Source organism: Lissotriton helveticus, chromosome 2_2 (genome assembly GCF_964261635.1).
Source record: "Lissotriton helveticus chromosome 2_2, aLisHel1.1, whole genome shotgun sequence".
NCBI classification, from domain to species: Eukaryota; Metazoa; Chordata; class Amphibia; order Caudata; family Salamandridae; genus Lissotriton; species Lissotriton helveticus.
The window spans coordinates 495,709,088-495,730,545 of NC_136060.1; the positions used below are offsets into that span (position 1 = coordinate 495,709,088).

At 48.5% G+C, this 21,458-nt stretch overlaps 1 protein-coding gene across 1 annotated transcript in view; it reads right to left on the reverse strand.

The window, feature by feature from the left end:
- Window positions 1–11,456: 11,456 nt before the first annotated feature.
- LOC144821908 (E3 ubiquitin-protein ligase TRIM39-like) overlaps window positions 11,457–21,458 on the reverse strand; it is a 77,673-nt gene continuing 67,671 nt past the window's right edge. Inside the window, exon 5 of the mRNA XM_078679057.1 lies at window positions 11,457–12,531. Coding sequence (XP_078535183.1) covers window positions 12,020–12,531 — 512 coding nt within the window. The 3' untranslated portion in view covers window positions 11,457–12,019. The remainder of the gene's footprint in view (window positions 12,532–21,458) is intronic.

Consider the following 21,458-nt stretch of genomic DNA (forward strand, 5'->3'; position numbering starts at 1 on the left):
TGATTTCGCCTACGTGTTGCGCATTGATAATTATGTGCTAACATGGCAAAAAAATCCGGCGATAGCCGGCGATATGGAAATGTGCGATGTGCGTTATATAACGCACATCTAGATAATATGCCCCCCAGTTCTTAAACATCTCTTTTTCCCAATGAATGGTTCCAAAGCTATGGAAACATGCAATTATCAAGTCCCTATTAAAGCAACCTAACCAGGATGCTCACACTTGGTCAAATCATAGACCGATCTCTTTACCACCTATTCTATCCAAGGTGTTCGAAAAGCATGTGAACAAACAGCTTATGCCGTTCACAGAGTCCAATGACCTGCTCTACCATTTGCAATCTGGTAACAGAGCAGGACATTGTAAAGAAACAGCGCTTTTAGTGGTTATGGACTATCTATCTTAGGTACCAACTGTCTAATGGAGGTACTGCTGCACTGATCCTTGTGGACCTCTGTGCAGCCTTTGATATGGTGAACCCTGCCACACTGCGTCAAAGACTAAAGGCCATGGGTGTGCAGGGCACAGCTTTGGCCTGGTTGACATCTTATTTGCAGGACCAGGTTTTTCAGGTCAACTCTCATCAGCATTGCTCCAAGCCACACCCTCTTACATTTGGAGTCCCTCAAGCCTCCATTTTAAGCCCCAACTTGTTTAATCTTTATGTAAGAACATTGGCGGACATTACAGAAAGGTAAAGTATTTTAATTCTTTCATATGCTGATAATACTCAGATTGCGGTGTCCTTATCCTACCAAGTAAACAACAGTGCAGAGGGATTGAATAGCTGTCTTACGCGAATCTCTTCTTGGATGAATGCCAACTCCCTTAAGTTAAACAGGGACAAAACCAAGGTGCTGTTGCTGGGCAACCTTCCCCATCTTTGGGGCTCTCATCTGTGGCCAAAGGTTATGGGTAATATTTCCAGCCCTACCCCCGTGGTTAATAACTTGGGAGTTTGGCTGGATAATGAGCTATCCATCAGTCACCAAATCAAGAAAGTGGTAGCCACTTGTTTTGGTATTGTTAGCAATAGGGGTCCCTACTTGGCAGAGATAGGTACCTTAGTCCAAATAGGGACCCTTGCTTCTAGTCAGGGTAGTGGGGATAAACATCTAAAATAACCCCTGCTCACCCCCTTGGCACGAGCAGACAGGCTTATCTCAGAGGCAGTGTGTAAAGCATTGTGAACACATACAGTAATACAGTGAAAACACTACAAATGGACACCACACCAGTTTAGAAAAATAGGTAATCTTTATCTAGATCAAAAAAAGACCAAAACAACAAAAATCCACAGTACAGTACTAAAAATGTGATTTTTAAAAGGTAGAAACTGTTTTGTTCCAAGCAAATGTGCAATGCAGCACTTTTGCACAAAGTACCTTGGATGCGTGCAAGCAAAAAGGGTTGCAGAGAAGGTAATTACTCGGTTTCTTACACTCAGGGAAGGTGATGCATCAGTTCCTTGCTCCGGTGGAGGTGATGCCTCGGTTCCTTACTGCTGTGCAGGGGAGGTGATTCGTCTGTTCCTTAGTGGATAGAAGGTGATGCATCGGTTTCTTATTGCGTGGTGAGGTAATGCTTCAGTTTCTTACTGCGTCCCCCCAATGATGCGACAGACTTGACGCTTCACGCAATGCGTGACGATCCAGTGTGCTGCACCGGTTCTGCTCCAACCAGGCCTGCGTCAGAATCGGTGCAGTGATCTCGGACGCCGGAGATCTGTGCACAGGATTAGTCGCACAGCAGATATTCCAGCCGCGAGCAGGAGCTGCGTCGATTCGTCCGCAGAGGCGATGTGTCGGAAAGATTCTTCTCGCACTACTGCGATGCGTCAGAAACAGGCAATGTGATTTTCACAGTTCGTGCAGTTTCCAGTCCCAAAACAACCTCCAGATATCCAGAAGACTGACAGGCACCTCTCAGCAGATTAGAACTCCCATCAAAGGAGTTCAGGGTGACTGGGGGTGAAGAGTTGTGTCCCTGAGACTTCAGAACAGGATGCAAGCACTCTTTAAAGCCCTTGGAGAGCTGCCTCAAGTAGGGGACACAGCACACAGCAAAGTCCTTCTCCTATCGTTGGCAAAAAGTAGCCATTGCAGACCGACCCCAGACAGCAAACAGCACAGGGGCAGTATTCCTCTTCAGTTTCTCCAGCTTTTCTCCTTGGCAAGGGTTCCTCTTGATTTCCAGAAGTGATCTAAAAGTCTGGGGTCTGGGCCCCTCTTTTTATAATACAAAATCATTTGTTATCTGTGGTAGAGAAGCTCTTTGCCCAGCCAAAACCAGTTCTGTCCTCTCTGGTGCAGCGTCCTGTAAGGAGGTGGGGACAGCATTGTCTAAGGCAGACCATGCCTATTCAGGTGTGAAAGACATCTCCTCCCCCCTACTCTGAATGTAGACCAGGTCTATTCAGCCCAGCCCTGAATCACCCTGGATAGGCAGGACACACCTAACCCCCCCAAGTGGCGATCTGAATAGAATGCACGTCCCCAGCCCCTGTCACTCCAGAGCCAGACAGTCAATACACAACCTAGCAGAGGAACACTGGCTGGTTTGGCAAGAAAATACCTACTTTCTCAAATTTGTATTTTCAAACCCAGATTGTAAAAATCAACCTCACTAAAAGATGCATCTTAACATTCTGAGTTCAAGCATATCAAACTTGATTTTCCTATCTTGTTCCCATGGACAGTTATGCTTTATAATATGTTATAAGCAAAGTCCCCATTCTTTTGTATGGGACGAATAGCCTTACAATAGTAAAAAAACGAAATTGGCAGTATTTCACTATCAGGACATGCCATACACATCAGGGCATGTCCTACCGTTCACATACACTGCACCTTGCCCACAGGGGTACCTTGGGCCTTCCTTAGGGTGACTAACATGAACTAATTTCTTATCCAAACAGGTCAACCACAGAAGCTTCAAGTGCACCAAAACCCAACTGCTATATCAAACTCCTAGCCCAGACAAGAAGCATACATTCGAAATTATGAACTAATACTGCAAACTTTTTGTTTGAACTTGTAAGTGAAACTGCAGCCACTGGAGGAACACAGATGCCTCCCCGGGGAACCATACCAAGACCTGCTATGTCAAATGAAAAGTTATGTATTATTGCATTGTTTTGCCCCCACTTCCTACTACGGGTGATACCACACTTATTCACTGCTGAGGAACTGCAGAGTAAAAAGGAGTTTATTCAATAGCTACTGCAGCGCTTGCGTATGGATCTCTCCCACGTCACCTACAATTATACGAAGCAGAATGCTAGCATCCCACATGCACTACACAGCACCATCATGCACAGCACATGGTACCAGCACATTACCGCTGTTGGCTCCCAAACATCAGCAAGGTCATTGACTCTGCATACAGTAGGCCCAGCTAGACTTTACGTATCCCAAGAGTCAGCCCCCGAGAAAGCAAAAGGCTTTATTCACCTATACCTGTGCAGAATAAGGAACAAGATCCAATACAACAAGGTAGAACCGTACAGAGTAGTAGTAAATTTGACCTGATATGAAACGACCCCAGCTGCGTTATAGCTCTTCACTGAACCTAATGATATCCAAACCGAGCTGGACAGGATGCGTAAAAAGGGCACCATAGAGGTGGATACTGTTTGGGTCGGGACTTCCCAGAGAAGGGCATCTTGGAGGTAGGGAAACCCCCAATTCAATGGCACAAACACATCTGCCCCTGCATCCCTTTGTGGACCGAGGGTGGCGCTTGGCATATCTGGGGCAGTCTTCTTTAACAACAAGTGGTCCCCTGACATGGAGTTTCTATGCAGCGCCGTCCAGCTCGAGTATTAAAAGGGAATGAGTCGCATCGGGGAGGGTTAAATGAGAGCATGACCACCCCATGTCAGGAAATATGGGACACTGAAGTGGGCGGATACACTTGGCTAGAAGGCAAAGGGCAACCCCTAATAGTAGGGAAACTTACACTTCACTCCTTATGTTTCAGAGGTAAGGGAACGTTTCCAACGAGCATGAATGCCAATAGCGCTGTGATTATGCAAATTCTGGATATGCAATGGGGCACCTCCACGATGATGGATTATTACTGGCAGTGCAGAGAGTTTGCCTATACTCAGCTTGCCCCGGATGGCACGGACTCTGTTCCTTGGTAACCATACACACCCAAACGCTGGTCATTACCAGAGAAGAACTATTGGTCTTGTATCAGCACCTATTAAGAAAAAAGCCAATTTCGCTGTGTCAACCTTGTGAAAAGAGAGCCACAGAATATTTTGTCTGGGCCCAGTTCAAAGACAATCCAGAAGATTTCAGACCGTTCACAGACGCACAAATATCGGCAGGAGGGTCTATACCATTCTTTAGCCTGCAGACAAACGTTAATGCTCACTGGCTTCAAATAATCAGGTGGGAGATGCCTCATGATGATGCTGCACTGATATGTATTAGACATAATGACTGCAATGGAGGTGCCAAGATTAGTGCATCCTGCTGCACGTTCATCCCAGGGTATGACATGCACAATGGAACATTGACACTTGCCATCTAAGTATTGCACTATTCACAAAGAGACATGCGTGAGTTGGGAGGTGCCACTGAGCAGGAGTGGTTTTTGAATTGGTTCTCCTGGCTCCACCAATGGATCTCTGTTTTGTGCACAACGCTGTTGCAGTTTTCATTGTGTTCCTATTTTCATGTTGTTCTGTACAATTGGGGATCACCTGCTGTAAAAACAAAGTCCTCAAACTGGAAAAAATGCTAGTAACTAGGAAGGTAGTGGTTGTCAAAAGCAAACATAAAGAACAACAGACCCCCAACACAATAACTGTCAAAAGAAATTAGCTTAATAGTGTAGTTGAGAAATTAACTAGAGGGAGGAATATTATTATGGAAAAAGTTGATGCTAACATGGAAAACGATACATTATTTTATGCAAATGAAATATGCGTCCTTAGTAATGACATTGCCTGTTGTGAACTTCACATCAATCCCGACTTTCAAATACGTAGTCAGGCAAGCTCTGAAACCTAGGCAAGGGATTACTGATTGATAGGTCACAGGTGGGGTGTCTGCCGGCAAGTAGCCGGCAGACAAATGCATGAACAGGAAATCTTGGATCAATCCCACAGATAGGCACAAAGACATTACAATGGTCAGGGGAGATGAGCCCCAATACAGCACACATGGCTGGATGGGGGGATATGTGCTCCTAAAACACCATAACATCAGATGTCACATGAGTTAGAAACATATAGCCAATCAGGACACAGCACACGCAGTGATCACATGCTCCCCATGGCAGATTTCTGGACACTTTTACCCACTGGCCATATTGTGTCCACCCAAGGTCGAGGCCCAGCTGTGTTTATCATTAGACAATTAATGCATTACTCCAAAGGCAGCAGTCTACAATCCACACCATATTCAAATTCCTGGAAACTTTTATCACCCCTGATGAACTGTATAAACGTAGGCCACAGACCTATTGTAAATTGAGACAGTCCTCAGACCCTGTGCCTGTAACTATTCTTCCAGGCACTATGTTTAATTAAACAAACTGTTCCTGTTTTGCCAAACGCCTCTTGTCTCGTGCTTTTTCACATCCACATGCTGTGCTTTGTGCTGAGGCAGGAAATGTCTCACTGGAATGCACATGTGGCACTTTCACCCACAAATAGTTCCCTTAGAGATGTGAGTACCTAAACGATAAATGCCCTCTGCAAGGAATTGCTCACGTCCCTCACCCTCTGAAGCAACCGTCTCAAAGAATTGACAGAAGCTCACGGATGTCCAGTGTTTGCCTTTTGAAGCTCTGAAGACCAGCTCAGTGTGTAGAGGAAGGACCAGAGACAGAGCCCATGGCTGCCCTTCTATCTCAGACGCTCTTCCTTGGACTACATACTCAGTGGCCACATCTGGTTCAGTTTGTTTTCTTAGATTGATGTTTTGTTACTTAACCAACTCAAAGGCACCCGCTCACTTGCTCCCTCTCCTTTCCCTGACCTCCCCTTGACGTCCTACTTTTTTGGTTGGTGTTCTTTGTAAGCTTATCCTGCACATGCAGTTAATGTTCCATGCAAGGTACTCTAATACCAACTGGTTAAGTAATTCTATACAAAAATAAAGTTAATAAATGTCTTATCCTGAATAAAACTGACCACCCATGTGATCAGTTCAACAAAGCGCTGCAGACCACTGTTGGACACTTGGAGAAGAACCTGACACAGTGGCCTGTCACCGCTGTGAGTTCCTGTAGAAAAGTGCCACTTTTTGCATTGTCACACCCCCACTTTTTGCCTCACACATGATGTACTTGACTTGGTGTGCCCTGCATCCCTGCCAATCAGGTTCCCAGCGCCTTGTGTTCTTTCCTAAAGCTGTACCTTTGTACCCCCAATTGGCATCTCTGTCCACAGGTAAGGTAAAAGGTATCATGGGTATGAAGGGCACTGCGACCAGGGAAAGCCTCTAAGGGCTGCAGCACCTATTGTGCCACCCTGCCATTGCAGGCTGCGTGTTTTGGTGAAGAGAAAAGTGAAGAGTCGACATGGCACACATCCCTGTGTGTCCTGCCTGCCACCCACTGCCTATGGCCTAGATAAGCTGCCCCGCAAGCAGGGTGGACTAGATGACAGGTGAGGGTACAGTGGCATTGGCCATGTACCCCTACAGTGTCTAAGTCTGTGCTTAGACATTGTAAGTGCAGTGAAGCCATAAAGAGTGCATGGTCTGGGAGTTGGTCACTACGAACTCCACAGCTCCATAAAGGCTTCACTGAAGCCTGGGAAGTTTTGTAGCAAACTTCGCAGCACATTAAACCCACACTGATGCCAGTGTGGATTTTAATGTAAAATGCACTCCGAGGGCATCTTAGAGATGCCCCCTGAAAAACAAACAGCTCATGTGTGGTTCCTGAATGGCTACCCGCCATTTGCCACCACCAGACAAGTTTATGGACCCCTGGGTAGGGAGCCTCTGCTCTCTGGGTCCAGAAACAAAGGCCATCATGGGCAGAGGTGTGATTCCTCCTCCCCCAAGGTGGGCAGGGCCTCTAAGTGGAAAGCTACAAAGACCTGTTGCCTTTGAGTGCTATCCCTGCCTTTTGCTGCCCCCAGCAACTGGCTCACACCGGTTCTAACCCTCACTTTAGGTGGGAGAAACAGCAGTAAAACCAAGTGAGAAATAGAGGTGTGCCCATCTTTGCCAACCCCACCCCTCAGTTGGGGGAGGCGAGGTGAAGTACACGTCTTAGTTTCTGCCATCTTGAGGATGGGGGCCAGTAAGGGAGAGGCTCAGACCGCCTTCCAACTGGATGGTGGCATAATAGGAAGTATACTCACCCCAAGGAAGGGACACATGTATTTGGGGGCAACCCCGAACCTTGCCCCCTCAGACTCGAAGAAGAAAGAAGAAGGCCCAAAGAGCCAAGCTGACCAAGGAAGAAGCGGACACTTACTGCTTTGTCTTGAATATTTAACAAGGACCCCCTGAGGATTCGGATACAGCAAAGTTCCTAGGCCAGGGAAAAAGAACCAATTGACAAAAAACAACCTAGGCAACCTATAGAATATAATCACAGACAAATGGCTACAAGAGGTTAAGAAAATGTATATTGCTTTATTCTCAGATTATATATTAAAAAAATGCATAACATATAGTACAATCGACAATGGACATGAATTAAAATTTACTCTCACATAAGTAAAGGTTGAACAAATTTATACATTAGTGGCAAAGAAATATATATACACGAATTCTTGGATTAAAAGGGAAAACATAGAAAAGTGGCCGATAGGATCTCTACGCGCGTTTCGGCGAACCAGCGCCTTCTTCTGGAGTAGCCACACAAAGCTCTAGAACAAAATATTTTTTAAAAACAGAACAACATTGCATTAATAATACATCTTTAAAACTGTATGTATAAAAACATGTAGCAATCTACATCTTAACACTGTAGCCAACAAGTCTTGTATCTAGATAATCTAATATATATCTTTTCATTTCCTAGTGTGAGTCATGAGTCCAATCAGACACAGGTCTTTATTTTAAGCACAATTGAAATGGATCAGTACATGGGTACAAAGATATTCATGGGATATAGTGCTTTCCTAATACTAGTTATTTCAAAAAGAGCTTAAAGCACTCGACGCCCAAGACCCACATCTGACTGACCCAACTTCCCGAGGAGGGCTCCCCATCGATTCTGACCAGGGATCTGGTGATCCTCGACCTCCCTCAAGATCCAAGGTGACGGCCGCAGCCTCAACCTGTAGGGTCCCCCAACCGCAACTGGAGCCGGTAAGAAGAACCAGATGCCAAGATACACCCCTGCACCCAACGCCCCATTACCTTGGGTGGCCCAACTGATGGTGTTCAGGCATCCCCCAAGATCCCAACTTACCTTCCCAGTCTGTGGTCGCCTCTAGGAAGTCCCCACTACTGAAGCCTGCAGCCTCTTTGCCGAACCGGAGGTCTCTATTGGAAACCACAACTTCCCGGACATCTCATTGGCACCATGCACCCGGCCGCCCCTGTGCCATTAGTGGTGTAGCTCCTGTGCCAATTGTTGGCCCCTGCAGTACTGACCTTAACCTCAGGAGCCTTGCTCCCAGACCCAAGTGGCCTGCCCGTGAGCAGTTCCAAACTGAAGGCCCACTTAGCGATAATGGCTAATGTTGGGCCCCTGCATTCTGAACCTGGCCGGCCCAGTGTCGCTGGTGGTGCAACTTGAGTGCCAACCCTGGTCCTAACTAGGCCTGGGTGGTAAATTCCGTTCCGATCACGGAATTTGGGTAATTTCACCTTCTGCGGAGAACGCAGAATTGACAAAAATTCCGCGATCCACAGCTTTGCGGAATTGTTAACTTGTACGCGATTTTAAAATGTGTGTTCGTGAGTTATTTCTCCCCGAGCACGCAAACAGCATTCGCGGACAGGAAAAAAGCATTGCGAACGGGCGGAACAAGCAATTCCGCCTGTTCGCTGAACTTTTGCATGCTCGCTGAGATTTTTTACCGTTTCGCTGAGCTTTGCGTTGTGCGAATACGCAAATTCAGCCCACCCCTAGTCCTAACCCCTAAAACTCCCACTTGTGAGTCGAGTACTTACCTGTGAAACTGATAACCACTTTTCTCCAATAGTAACCAATGTTATGAATTTTTGTTCCTGAAATGTTGTCGAGTTGATCATTAGTATGTAGAAAAGGTAACTATACTGCAAATTCTAAATAGTCAAACTTACTGTGTACTGTGAGATCCCTGGTGTGGTATCTAGGTATACCACCCCGAGTAGTCGATGTAATCCAAAAGTAACTACATTGTAATCTAGACTGCTTCTTTAACCAATAACAACCTGTAACAAATGCAGATTCATCCACAACTGCATTTCCCTGCATTTGAAAGTATATTTGACTTACCTGTGCCACGTTCTGCTTGGTTCTAAAAATAAAACGTAAGCATACCTTTTTTTATACTTAATTGGTCTGGATTCACTCGCTGAGTGTGTGCCTTCAGTCTTGATTGAGTGAATATAATAAGGGGCTTTTTTATGAGCCCCTGCGTCACTTTTGCGCCTCCGGTGCTTCACTTTTTGTGACGTACCAGCAGCGTAAAAAATGTGTCACGTTGCATCATATTTACAAAGTGACGCATCTAGTTAGATGCATCACTTTGAAAACCCATGCGCCACATTATACCTGTGCCAGGTATAATGTATGCACGGTGGGCATTCTGATGCAAGTAAGCCTCTTAGAAATGACGCACTGAAAGTTATGCGATTTCACTGCGTCACTTCTAGAACGCAAATGCGTCAATATCTTATGCCTGCATAAGAGTGACGCAGGCATATTTGAAATTAGACTTGCCCATGTGAAATTACCCATTGATGGAGTTGCGCCACTTTTGTGACGCACTCCAGCAATGCGTCATTTTTGCGCCTACAGATACGTCAGTAATACTGACGTATGTGTAACTCCTTGCAACATGATGTGTCATATTTTTTATTTTTTTTATTTATATATTTATATAGTGCACTACTACCCGAAGGCATCTAGGTGCTGACATCACTAGTTCCAGCCGGCCACGGGGAATCAAGAGAAAAGAATTAATAACTGCGTAGCTTTCGGCCTGGAAAAGCCAGGTCTTTAAGCTTTTCCTAAACGATATTAGGTCTGGTGCGTTCTTCAGTGAAAGTGGCAGTTGATTCCATAGTCTGGTAGTTACGTAAAAAAAGCCTTTCCTTCCCCAGTTGGAAAGTCCTGCCTTGGGAACTTCCACCAGCTGATGGGAGGCAGTCTGCAGCATTCTTGGAGGAGAGTTCCAACAAAAGTGGTCCATTGGATAGACAGGACCCTGTTTGTGCAGCGCCCTAAAGGCAATGCAAAGGGCCTTAAATGCTATCCTCTTTTCCACTGGAAGCCAGTGAAGAGAGTTATGGGCCGCCTTTGCAGATGCAAATTTTGGTAGTTTGTAAAGTAGGCGTACGGCTGAATTCTGCAGGACTTTCAACTTGTAGAGAAGGGCTTTATTCCTACGAATCAAGAGGCCATTGCAGTTGTCTACTGTTTTCTGTAGGTCAGATGGTATAAAACAGAAGGTTTTTCCTAACATTTTTAGGATGAACCAGATGGCTTTCATACTGTAAATATGACGCATTCAGTATGTCGCAAGGAGGGCGCAATGAAAAGTGACCCATTGCTATTTTCACGCAGCGATACGTCACTTTTCATAAATGAGGCCCTAAATCCTTAACACACCCTCTGGATAAGCCTAACTGCTCGACCACCCTACCACAAAGAGAGCTGTAGGTGCTTACCTATTTTAGCCTCTGCTATCCCTCTGGGGATCCACTGGACTCTTTGCACACTATACCTTACTTTGCATAGATACATTCCCTTTGATATGTCATTCTTGTGAGTGACACGTGTTTTCCTTGAACTAGATGTTGAAACCACACCCCCACATGCAGGAGTAAGTGTTGACTGTTTGACCCCCCCCCTGACACATGAAAGTCTAAGCATTAAAAGGAGCCCCTTGGCTTTTCAGGAAGCTTGCAGCAGTGTCTGGGCTCTGTATTACCAGGGACAGCTGCAATAATTGTAAGGAGAGGGAAGCAGATGTCACTCTCACACAGACATGAGGCCACCAATGAGGAGCCTGGGAGCTGGCCACATGTCAGAGTGCAGCTCTATGAAGCCGAGACGCAACAATGCCGCGCTGCACAAAAAGCAATTTTTGAAACTTGGATGTGCGTTGAGCCTGTTTTATTTGTAAAACGCACTGCAGCATACGTGGCTTCTTGGCGCTAGACACACACATGCACGAATGCGCGCACACACACACACGCACAAACACACACTTTCATAAAGAGACATTAGATTTATTTGCATCCCGGACTCTCCGTCTAGGATTTCCAGTACACACTTCCACCTCCCTGTTGGAATCAGAGTCCAGGAAGAAAAGAAGTTTAGGAACTCATTTTATTCTTCAAAACAAACCCACGGCCGGAGGAAGACTGCAGCAACTGTCTGTAATGTTCCTGCAAGCTGCTTTCTCTACTCATGAAACCTCTGCCCTCCAGAACATGGAACAAATGTACAAAGGAAATCAGGCGAGCAATACTGATGTTTACAAGTGACAAGAAAGAGCAAAGTAGTTCCAGTAAGTTACAAAAACATGCATGTGACAGTCCCGCGTGTCCCTCGTGACAGTCCCTCGTGCAGACAGGAAAGGGCTTCCAGGTCACGAGAGGCGGTCGAGCTGCACCCTCAACCCATCCAGCATGCATTGACCAACCTCCCAACCCCAACTAAACCCACATCACCAACCACCCTCCGCCCAACACCCTCCACACCTCCACTCTGGGCTCAGATTGGTGTCTCCCTGATGTTAAGGTGAGGGGGTGCAGCCTGCTATGAGTGGGGGTGCAGCTTTGACCCACAAGAAGAGGTCTGTCAGTCGCTTGAAGTAGGGGTGCAACCCCGCAACCCACCACGCGGTGAGAGCCCAGCGGGCGGACCGCTGTGTTACACCAGGCGCAGGTCTGTCCCTATGAAGACCATGAAAAAAGGGTGAACCCCCCCAGTGAAGGTGTCATTGAAGGTGTAGAGAAGCTCCCAGGTGTCTGCGTTGTACAAGGACAGCCGCCCCCCCTCATAGTCCAGGTAAAGTCCCAGCTTCTTGGGGCTCTGACGGAGGTACAGGGGCGTGTGAGGGGAGGTTAGTGCCCAGTATTGGCCATCATACAACCGGTCTACAGCCCAGACCCCCTTCTCAGATGACCGTGTGATAACACCCTTCCTTTGCACAGACTCTTGTGCAATCCCCACAGACCACGTAATCTGGTTCAGCATCTGCACCTCCCAGTAATGCCTCCCCGAGGTGAACCCCTCCCGCCCCAGCACACACAAAGAGACATTGAATCTCTTGGGACTGTCCGCCGGCCGGGACTGGGGTCCTTTCGCCCAACTCAAACGTCTCTCATCCTCCGACAGGGCCAGGCCTTGACTAGCTGTGTCTGGATCGAGAGTCACCAGGTCTGCAGAGAGAGGAGAGAGAGTTACTTACACACTGTGTGAACTCAAGATTATCACTGTCCAGTCCAAAGATACCAGCAATGCAGAGAGAGTAGAGCGAGTTAATGACACACTGTGTGACCTCAGACGTATCACTGCCCAGCCCAGAGACCCCAGCACTGCAGAGAGAGGAGAGAGTTAATGATACACTGTGTGACCTCTTTGCTCAACCCAGAGACCCCAACACTGCAAGGAAAGTTAATGACATACGATATGGCCTCAGGGGTAATCACTGCCATACCACTGCCCAACCCAGAGACCCCTGCCCTGCAGAGATAGGGGAGAAGGTTAATGACACACTGTGTGACCTCAGGCGTATCAATGCCCAGTTTAAAGAAACCAGCACTGCAGAGAGAGTAGAGAGAGTTAATGACCCTGTTCCAGGCAGGTCGCTCCTCACACCGCACAGCATCACCTGTTGTGCCCGTGTCCCTGAGCTCGCTGCTGCCGCTACTACAGTGAGTTCGAGGCCCTCCTCCACCCACAGGCTACCACCTGTGCCTCATCCCTGGTGGCCCAGTGGTGAGCCGTAGGTATCTGTGTGCTCGCTCTGCCCCTTTTTTCCTGTCTGCCTTCTATTGTGGTTTACTGAATCCTGTTTCTTCTGTAGTCTGTTTTATTCCTTTTTTTATTCCTTTGTACTGTTATTGTGCCCTCAGCCTTCTGTAATTTCCGCCCGTTCTGCTCTCCCGTTTCCCGTCGCTGCGTCCCCTGCGGCCCTGCCCCCTTGTTATGTTATGTTATGTTAATGACTCTTTTATCGCGCATGACTCACCCAGGGGCATCTCAGCGCTCACCAGAAAGAGGGGTATATCCTGTGGTTAGAAGGTTTCAGAACAACCAAGTTTTTAATTGCTTCCTGAAGGTCAGGTAGGTTGGGGATTTTCACAGCGTCACTGACAGAGAGTTCCAGTATTTTGGTGCTACAAATGAGAATGCTCTACCGCCTGTGCGGGTTAGTCGTATCCGGGGGGAAACATCACTTACAATGAAACTTTTACAACGCACTACCGTTACAACGCGGTGATTACAACGCAAACCATTACAACGCATTGCGCTGGGGGGCGCTCTAGGATAGGGAATAGGTTAATTTACTATCCAATAACCTTCCCTAGTGTCCACGGGGACTGGAGTTGGAATAGTAAATTAAACTATTCACTATCCAACACCCAAAAGCGCTATGCGTTGTAATGGTATGCAATGTAAAAACCGCGTTGTAAAGGTATGCGTGGTAAAAGTATGCGTTGTAATGTCATACATCCGTATCCGGGGGATGTTCAGGAGGGCAAGAGCATTTGATCTTAGGTTGCATTCGCTTGCGTGCTTGACAAGTTTGTCCCTAAGATATGCTGGACCTTCGCTTCTTAAAGCCTTGAAAGACAGGCAGCAGATCTTGAACATGGCGCGTTTTTGGATTGGCAGCCAGTGCAGTTGTCTGAGCAAGGGGATGGAAGGGGTCCCAGGGGGGCAATTTAGGACCATTCTGGCCGCGGTGTTCTGTATTACTTGCAGCTTTGATATGGTGGTGATTCCTACCTCTGCCAGTAGGGAGTTACCATAATCCAGTCTACTTCCTATCATTGCCTGTACTACCATTCTGCGGTGCTCCAGAGGTAGATAGGGGATAATTCTGCGTAGTAGGCGTAGATTGTAATAGCATGATCCTGCAATGTTTTTCACATTTTCCTTCATATCTAGTTTGGCATCCAGTTGGATTCCCAGGCTTTTTACTGAGGTAGAGGGTGTTGGTGCTGAGCCCAGTTGGAGGGGCCACCGGTCTGGAGTCCAAAGGGCTGCGGACTTCCCTAACAACGTTAGCTCTGTTTTCCCCGTATTAAGTTGTAGGCATTGCTCCCTCATCCAATTTGCGATCGCCAGTAACCCTGGGGGTAGTAGGCGTAGTGGGGCTACGCGAAGCTACGCGAAGTGGGTAAGAAACTACGTCCACCTACGCACTTCGCATAGCCCCACTACGCACCACCCGCCTCCCTCCCGCCCTCCCTAAATACTACCCGCCTCCCTCCCGCCCTCCCTAAATACTTAAATAACATTTTAAAAAAGAATAAAAACCACTTACCTTGTCCGCTGCGTCTCCGGGACTCGCTCTCGTAATCGCGCCGCCATCTTGGATACTAATGCGCAGGCGCGGCCACCCACGCATGCACATTTCTTGTGAGAAATGCGCATGCGCGGGCGGTCGCGCATGCGCATTAGTGTTCGAGACGGCGGCGCGATTACGAGAGCGAGCCCCGGAGACGCAGCCGACAAGGTAAGTGGTTTTCATTCTTTTTAAAAATGTTATTTAAGTATTTAGGGAGGGCGGGAGGGAGGCGGGTGGCGGGCAACTTCGCTACGCCCACGGAGTGGGCGTAGTGTTGCTTGCTACGCCTACTTTGTAAATGGCGAAGTAGGCAACACTACGCCCACTCCGTGGGCGTAGCGAAGTACTAAGCTCAGGGTTAATCGCCAGCATACCACCCATAAAGTGTTGTTTCTCTTCAGTGATGTTTTTACCGATTGGGAATAGTAGCTGCGTATCGTCGGCGTAAGAGACAATCTCAAAGCCGAAGGATTGAATCACCTTGGCCAGGGGAGCTAAATAAACAATAAATAAGGTGGGGCTGAGACATGAGCCCTGTGGTACCCCCTTATCCTGTAGGAACTTTTTTTTGGAAACAAAAGGGCCAAGCATGACTGTTGGCCATCTATCCTTTAGAAAGTTTCTCAGCCACTGTAGGGCGGTGCCACCGATACCACACTCACTTAGTCTCTCCGCTAGCCTCCGATGAGATATCGTATCAAAGGCCGCGGAGAGATCTACACCCCATTCGTGCCGCCCCCGCCACCCAGCTGCTCCTCCCTCTCACCTCCCCTTCTTATGGCGGCTGTGCGCAGCAAGTGCACCGCTGGCTCGCAGAAGGCGCACCAAAGGCAAGCCCATCTGCGCCCGTCTGTGCCTGGACCTCACCCAGCACCAGACCCCCTGGCCCCTGCGAACGCCACGACACCCGACGCCGCTACGTTGCCAGCTCCCTCCATGCACTCAATGCCGGCTGATCACTTACCTGCTTCCGGGCCACCACGAAGCACACCCAAGGACCCTTCTCCTGCCGGAACTGCAGCTACACCAGCCTCCAAGCCACCACCACGTTTACCGGGGTGGGCGCAACAACCTCCCATGCACACTACTCAACACCCGCTCCGCCCGCAAGCACGCAATCAAACTCTGGGACCTACTCGACTCCTCCTCCCCGGACATCGCCTTCCTGGCGGAGACCTGGATGAATCCCTCTACGGCACCTGACATAGCCATAGCCACCCCTGATGGCTACAAGATCACCCGCAGGGACCGCACCAACGGAGCAGGAGGAGGAATCGCCATCGTCCACAGAAACACCCTCAGAATCTCGACCAGCATCGAAGACACCCTCAGCGCCGCCAAACACCTGCACATCCAGATTCACATCGACCCCAATACCACCCTCAGAAGAACCCTCCTCTACAGACCCTCCGGCCACATTTCAGCGACTCCATCGCCGACTTCGTCAGCACGCACGCCCTTGCAACCACAGACTACATCCTCCTCGGAGACCTGAACTTCCACCTCGAGAACACCAACGGCAGCAACTCCACCACCCTGCTTGACAACCTCGCCAACCTCGAACTCAAACAGCTTGTTACGACTCCCACCCACTCCGCCGGACACACGCTCAACCCCATCTTCTCCGCCAGCAACCACGTCACCTTCAGCCACACCACTGAACTCCCGTGGGCCCACCACCGCTGCATCCACTTCACTTTCGAGTATCCCACCGCACACCACCACGCACAACGGGCCCTCTGCCGCAGCTGGAGCAAAGTCACCGAAGACCATCTAATCACCACCTTCGCCCCATACCCACCAACAGACACCACCGACACTGCCGTTGCAACCTCAGGCAATGGTTCGACTGCGCCAACTCTCTCTACCCGATCAAGAAACCCTCAAACAGACGCACCAACAGAAAAGCCACCTGGTTCACCTCTGACCTCCAGGCATCCAAGCAGGCCTGCCGTAGGCTCAAGAAGAAATGGCACCATGAACAGACACCGTACAGCAATGCAGCCTACAAGAGCACCATCCGCAGACACCACCAACTCATCCGTAGTGCCAAAAGGACCTCCTTCAAATAACGCATCAACAACAATGCACACAACAGCAAAGAGCTCTTCAACATCGTGAAGGAACTCTCCAACCCCAGCTCTAACTCCAACGACATCCGGCCATCGCAAGACCTCTGCGACTCCCTAGCCACCTTCTTTCACGCAAGATCGCAGACATCCACGACAACTTCAACAACCAGGCCCCCCCGACAGCCACCGACACTTCAGACTCACTCTGCTTTCCTGGACACATGTCAACGACAACGGCACAATCAAAATCATGAACACCATCCACTCTGGCTCACCATCAGACCCCTGCCCGCACCATATCTTCAACAAAGCAAGCTCCACCATCGCACCCCATCTCTGCAAGATCATCAACAACTCCTTCCAGACAATGTATATACAAGTGTGCTCTCGCTACTACAACAAGGTATCACAAACAGTGCAATGACTGAAAAATATATGAGGAAACAGAAGCAGAATCTTTGGTGTGTTCTTGATACAGCAAGAAGATGATTTATTCTCTCCAGACTCAGGAGATGTAATGCAAAGCCGACACGTGTTTCGTCGTGTACAGTTGAGTCAACACGACTCTTCAGGGCTTGAGGAATGGTACGTTCGTGGTATTTAGTAATAGGTCTGGGCTGATATCCGTGTACTGGACGGTACTTGCCGGAGAGAGACACGAGTCTAAATGTGACTACATAGAAACGGTCTGTCCCTATATGATAGTCACATAGAAGGTATCACTAAGTCTATGTAGAAGAAGGGTCCCCCAGACGGCTGCCTAGTCGCCTAAGAAGAATTGAAGCTCAGGGTCGTAGTTGAGCCCCTGTTCCATTACCAAACTTCTTTCAAATAGACCGGCTTCGCTATGGGCACATACCAATATGCTGCTACACATGATGAAGATCATCCTGGACAATAACTTTTTCATTTTCAATCGGAATTGGTACAGACAGAAGAAGGGAGTAGCCATGGGCTCAAAATTCTCACCCTCCTTCGCTAATCTCTTTATGGGGGCCTTGGAAACTGACCTAATTTGGGGTATCAAAGGCCAACCATACATTGACTCCATAGTCTACTGGGGGCGTTACATTGACGACTGTTTTCTCTTATGGTCAGGATCCGAGGAACTTCTCCAATCCTTCTTTAAGTATCTAAACAATAACCTATGGGAAATCAGCTTCACTATGCACCACAGCCTCACCAACATTGAATTCCTAGATCTAGAATTCTACGTTAAGAATAACCAATTGCATTCCAAACTATTCAGGAAACCAACCTCCTGCAACTCCATTCTTCACGCTTCGAGCTTTCACCCTGAGCATCAGTTACGGTCTATCCCATATGGAGAATTCCTTAGGGCTAAACGCAACTGCAGTGAAGCAATGGAATTTGATAACTGTATCATGACCATGAAAAATAGATTTCAAAAGAGAGGGTATTCGAGCTCATCCCTTCTAAAAGCAGAACGTAAATCCAGAGTCATCTCTAGACCAGATTGTCTGAAAGCACGTACGGAGGTTGAGTCCTCCAAACAACCAATCAGACTGATTACTGAATTCAATGCACTTAACTATCACGTCAAAAAGAGCTTCAACAAACACTGGAAAATCTTAACAGATGACCCTGTTCTTAAAGAGTTTCTTCCTAATAGACCTTCCATCACATACAGAAAAGGCTTCACCCTGAGAAACAAACTAAGCCCTACAGTCCCCCACAACACACCGGTTCAGGACTGGCTATCCACACGAGGTCTTGGTTTCCACAAATGTGGGTTTTGCTCCATGTGTATTTGGGGCAAACATGGTACCAAGACTTTCAAAGGCCCTGATGGAGCTATCTACAAGATTAGACACAACATCACGTGTTTGACTAAATTTGTGATATACATAATTGAATGCCAGTGTGGAAAGATCTATGTAGGCAGCACCATCAGGACATTCAAGGAAAGAATTTCTGAACATATCAGAGCTATACAGAGGAGAGACCCCAAGTACCCTGTGGCCCTACACGTTGCTGAATGTCAACCATTGGTAGATGATATCAAAGTACGTGTTTTCGGCATAGATGTAATTCCCCTCGACATTAGAGGGGGCAACCGCGAATTGAAGCTTAGACGTAGGGAGGCGACCTGGATCATGCGTCTTAGATGCGTGGAACAGGGGCTCAACTACGACCCTGAGCTTCAATTCTTCTTAGGCGACTAGGCAGCCGTCTGGGGGACCCTTCTTCTACATAGACTTAGTGATACCTTCTATGTGACTATCATATAGGGACAGACCGTTTCTATGTAGTCACATTTAGACTCGTGTCTCTCTCCGGCAAGTACCGTCCAGTACACGGATATCAGCCCAGACCTATTACTAAATACCACGAACGTACCATTCCTCAAGCCCTGAAGAGTCGTGTTGACTCAACTGTACACGACGAAACACGTGTCGGCTTTGCATTACATCTCCTGAGTCTGGAGAGAATAAATCATCTTCTTGCTGTATCAAGAACACACCAAAGATTCTGCTTCTGTTTCCTCATATATTTTTCAGTCATTGCACTGTTTGTGATACCTTGTTGTAGTAGCGAGAGCACACTTGTATATACATTGTCTAGTCCCTTGACTTTTTAGACGGTTAAGGGTGTTTTTCCGCCTGCTCTTTACGCACTACATGTCTGATTGTCAATCAACACCCTGTAACGTATATCCTAGGCAGTGCGCTAGAGTAATCTGAATTTCTAAAAACCCCACTGAAGAACTCCTTCCAGACCGCCACCTTCCTGGAGAGCTGGAAGCACGCCAAGATCACCGCCTTACTTAAGAAACCCAAGGCGGACCCCAAGGACCTCAAGAACTTCCGGCCCATCTCCCTACTCCTGTTCCCGGCGAAAGTTATCGAGAAGATTGTCAACAGGCAACTGACCTCCTTCTTCGAAGAAAACAACATCCTGGACCCATCCCAATCTGGATTCTGCAGCAACCACAGCACCAAATCAGCCCTCATCGTCACCATCAACGACATCAGGGCCCTGCTGGACAATGCAGAAACCGCTGCCCTCATCCTCCTGGACCTTTCGGCCGCTTCGACACCGTCTGCCACCACACCCTACGCACACTCCTCCACAACGCAGGGATCCACGACAAAGCCCTAGACTGGACCACCTCCTTCCACACCGACAGAACCCAGAGTGTCCGCCTCCCTCCATTCCAGTCCAAAGACACTAGATCATCTGTGGTGTACCCCAAGGATCATCCCTCAGTCCGTCACTCTTCAACATCTACATGGCACCGCTCGCCAACATTGTCCGATCGCACGACCTCAACAACATCTCATACGCCAATGACACCCAGCTGATCCTCTCCCTCACCAAGGCCCCCACCACCACCAAAACCAACCTCCAAGAAGGAATGAAGGCCATCTCCGATTAGATGAAGAACAGCCACCTGAAACTGAACTCGGACAAGATGGAGGTCCTCATCATCGGATCCACCACCTCCGCCTGGGACAACTCATGGTGGCCGGCCACGCTGGGAGATTCGCCGAACCCCACTGACCACGCACGCAACCTAGGGGTCATCCTGGACTCATCGCTGTCAATGACCCAGCAAGTCAACGCCGTCTCCTCCTCCTGCTTCAACACCCTCCACATGCTCCGCAAGATCTACAGATAGATCCCCACCGGAACCAGAAGGACGATCACCAAGGGCCTCGTCAGCAGCAGACTGGACTACGGCAACACCCTCTACGCGGGGACCTCGGCCAAACTCCACCAATGTCTACAACGCCTACAGAACGCCTCTGCATGCCTCATTCTTGACATCCCCCGCCACAGCCACATCATAGCCCTCCTGAGAGACCTGCACTGGCTCCCTGTCAACATGAGGATCCCCTTCAGGATCCTCACCTCACACTCACAAAGCACTCCACAACACCGGACCAGCGTACCTCAACGAACGACTCACCTTCTACCCCCAAACCGCCAGCTTCGCTCAGCTGATCTCACCCTCGCCACCGTCCCCCGCATCCAGCTAGCGACCGCCGGCGGCAGATCATTCTCCCACCTCGCCGCCAAGACTTGGAACACCCTCCCCATCCGCCTGCGACAGACTCAGAACCTGCTGACCTTCAGGAGACTTCTCAACACCTGGCTGTTAGCAGCACAACCCCCCTCCCCCTAGTGCCTTGAGACCCTCACAGGTGAGTAGTGCACTTTACAAATGGATTGATTGATTGATTGAGTGTGACCTCAGCGTATCACAGTCAAGTCCAAAGATCCCAGCACTGCAGAGAGAGTAGAGAGAGTTAATGACACACTGTGTGACCTCAGACGTATCACTGCCCAGCCCAGAGACCCCAGCACTGCAGAGAGAGGAGAGAGTTAATGATACACTGTGTGACCTCAGACGTTTCACTGCTCAGCCCAAAGACCCCAGCACTGCAAGGAAAGTTAATGGCATACAATATGACCTCAGGGGTATCACTGCCATACCACTGCCCAACCCAGAGACCCCTGCCTTGCAGAGATAGGGGAGAAGGTTAATGACACACTGTGTGACCTCAGGCGTATCAATGCCCAGTTTAAAGACCCCAGCAGTGCATAGAGAGTAGAGAGAGTTAATGACACACTGTGTGACCGCAGGCATTTCATTGCCCAACTCAGAAACCCCTGCACTGCAGAGAGAGTAGAAAGAGTTATTGACACACTGTGTGACCTCAGGCGTATCACTGCCCAGCCCAAAGACCCC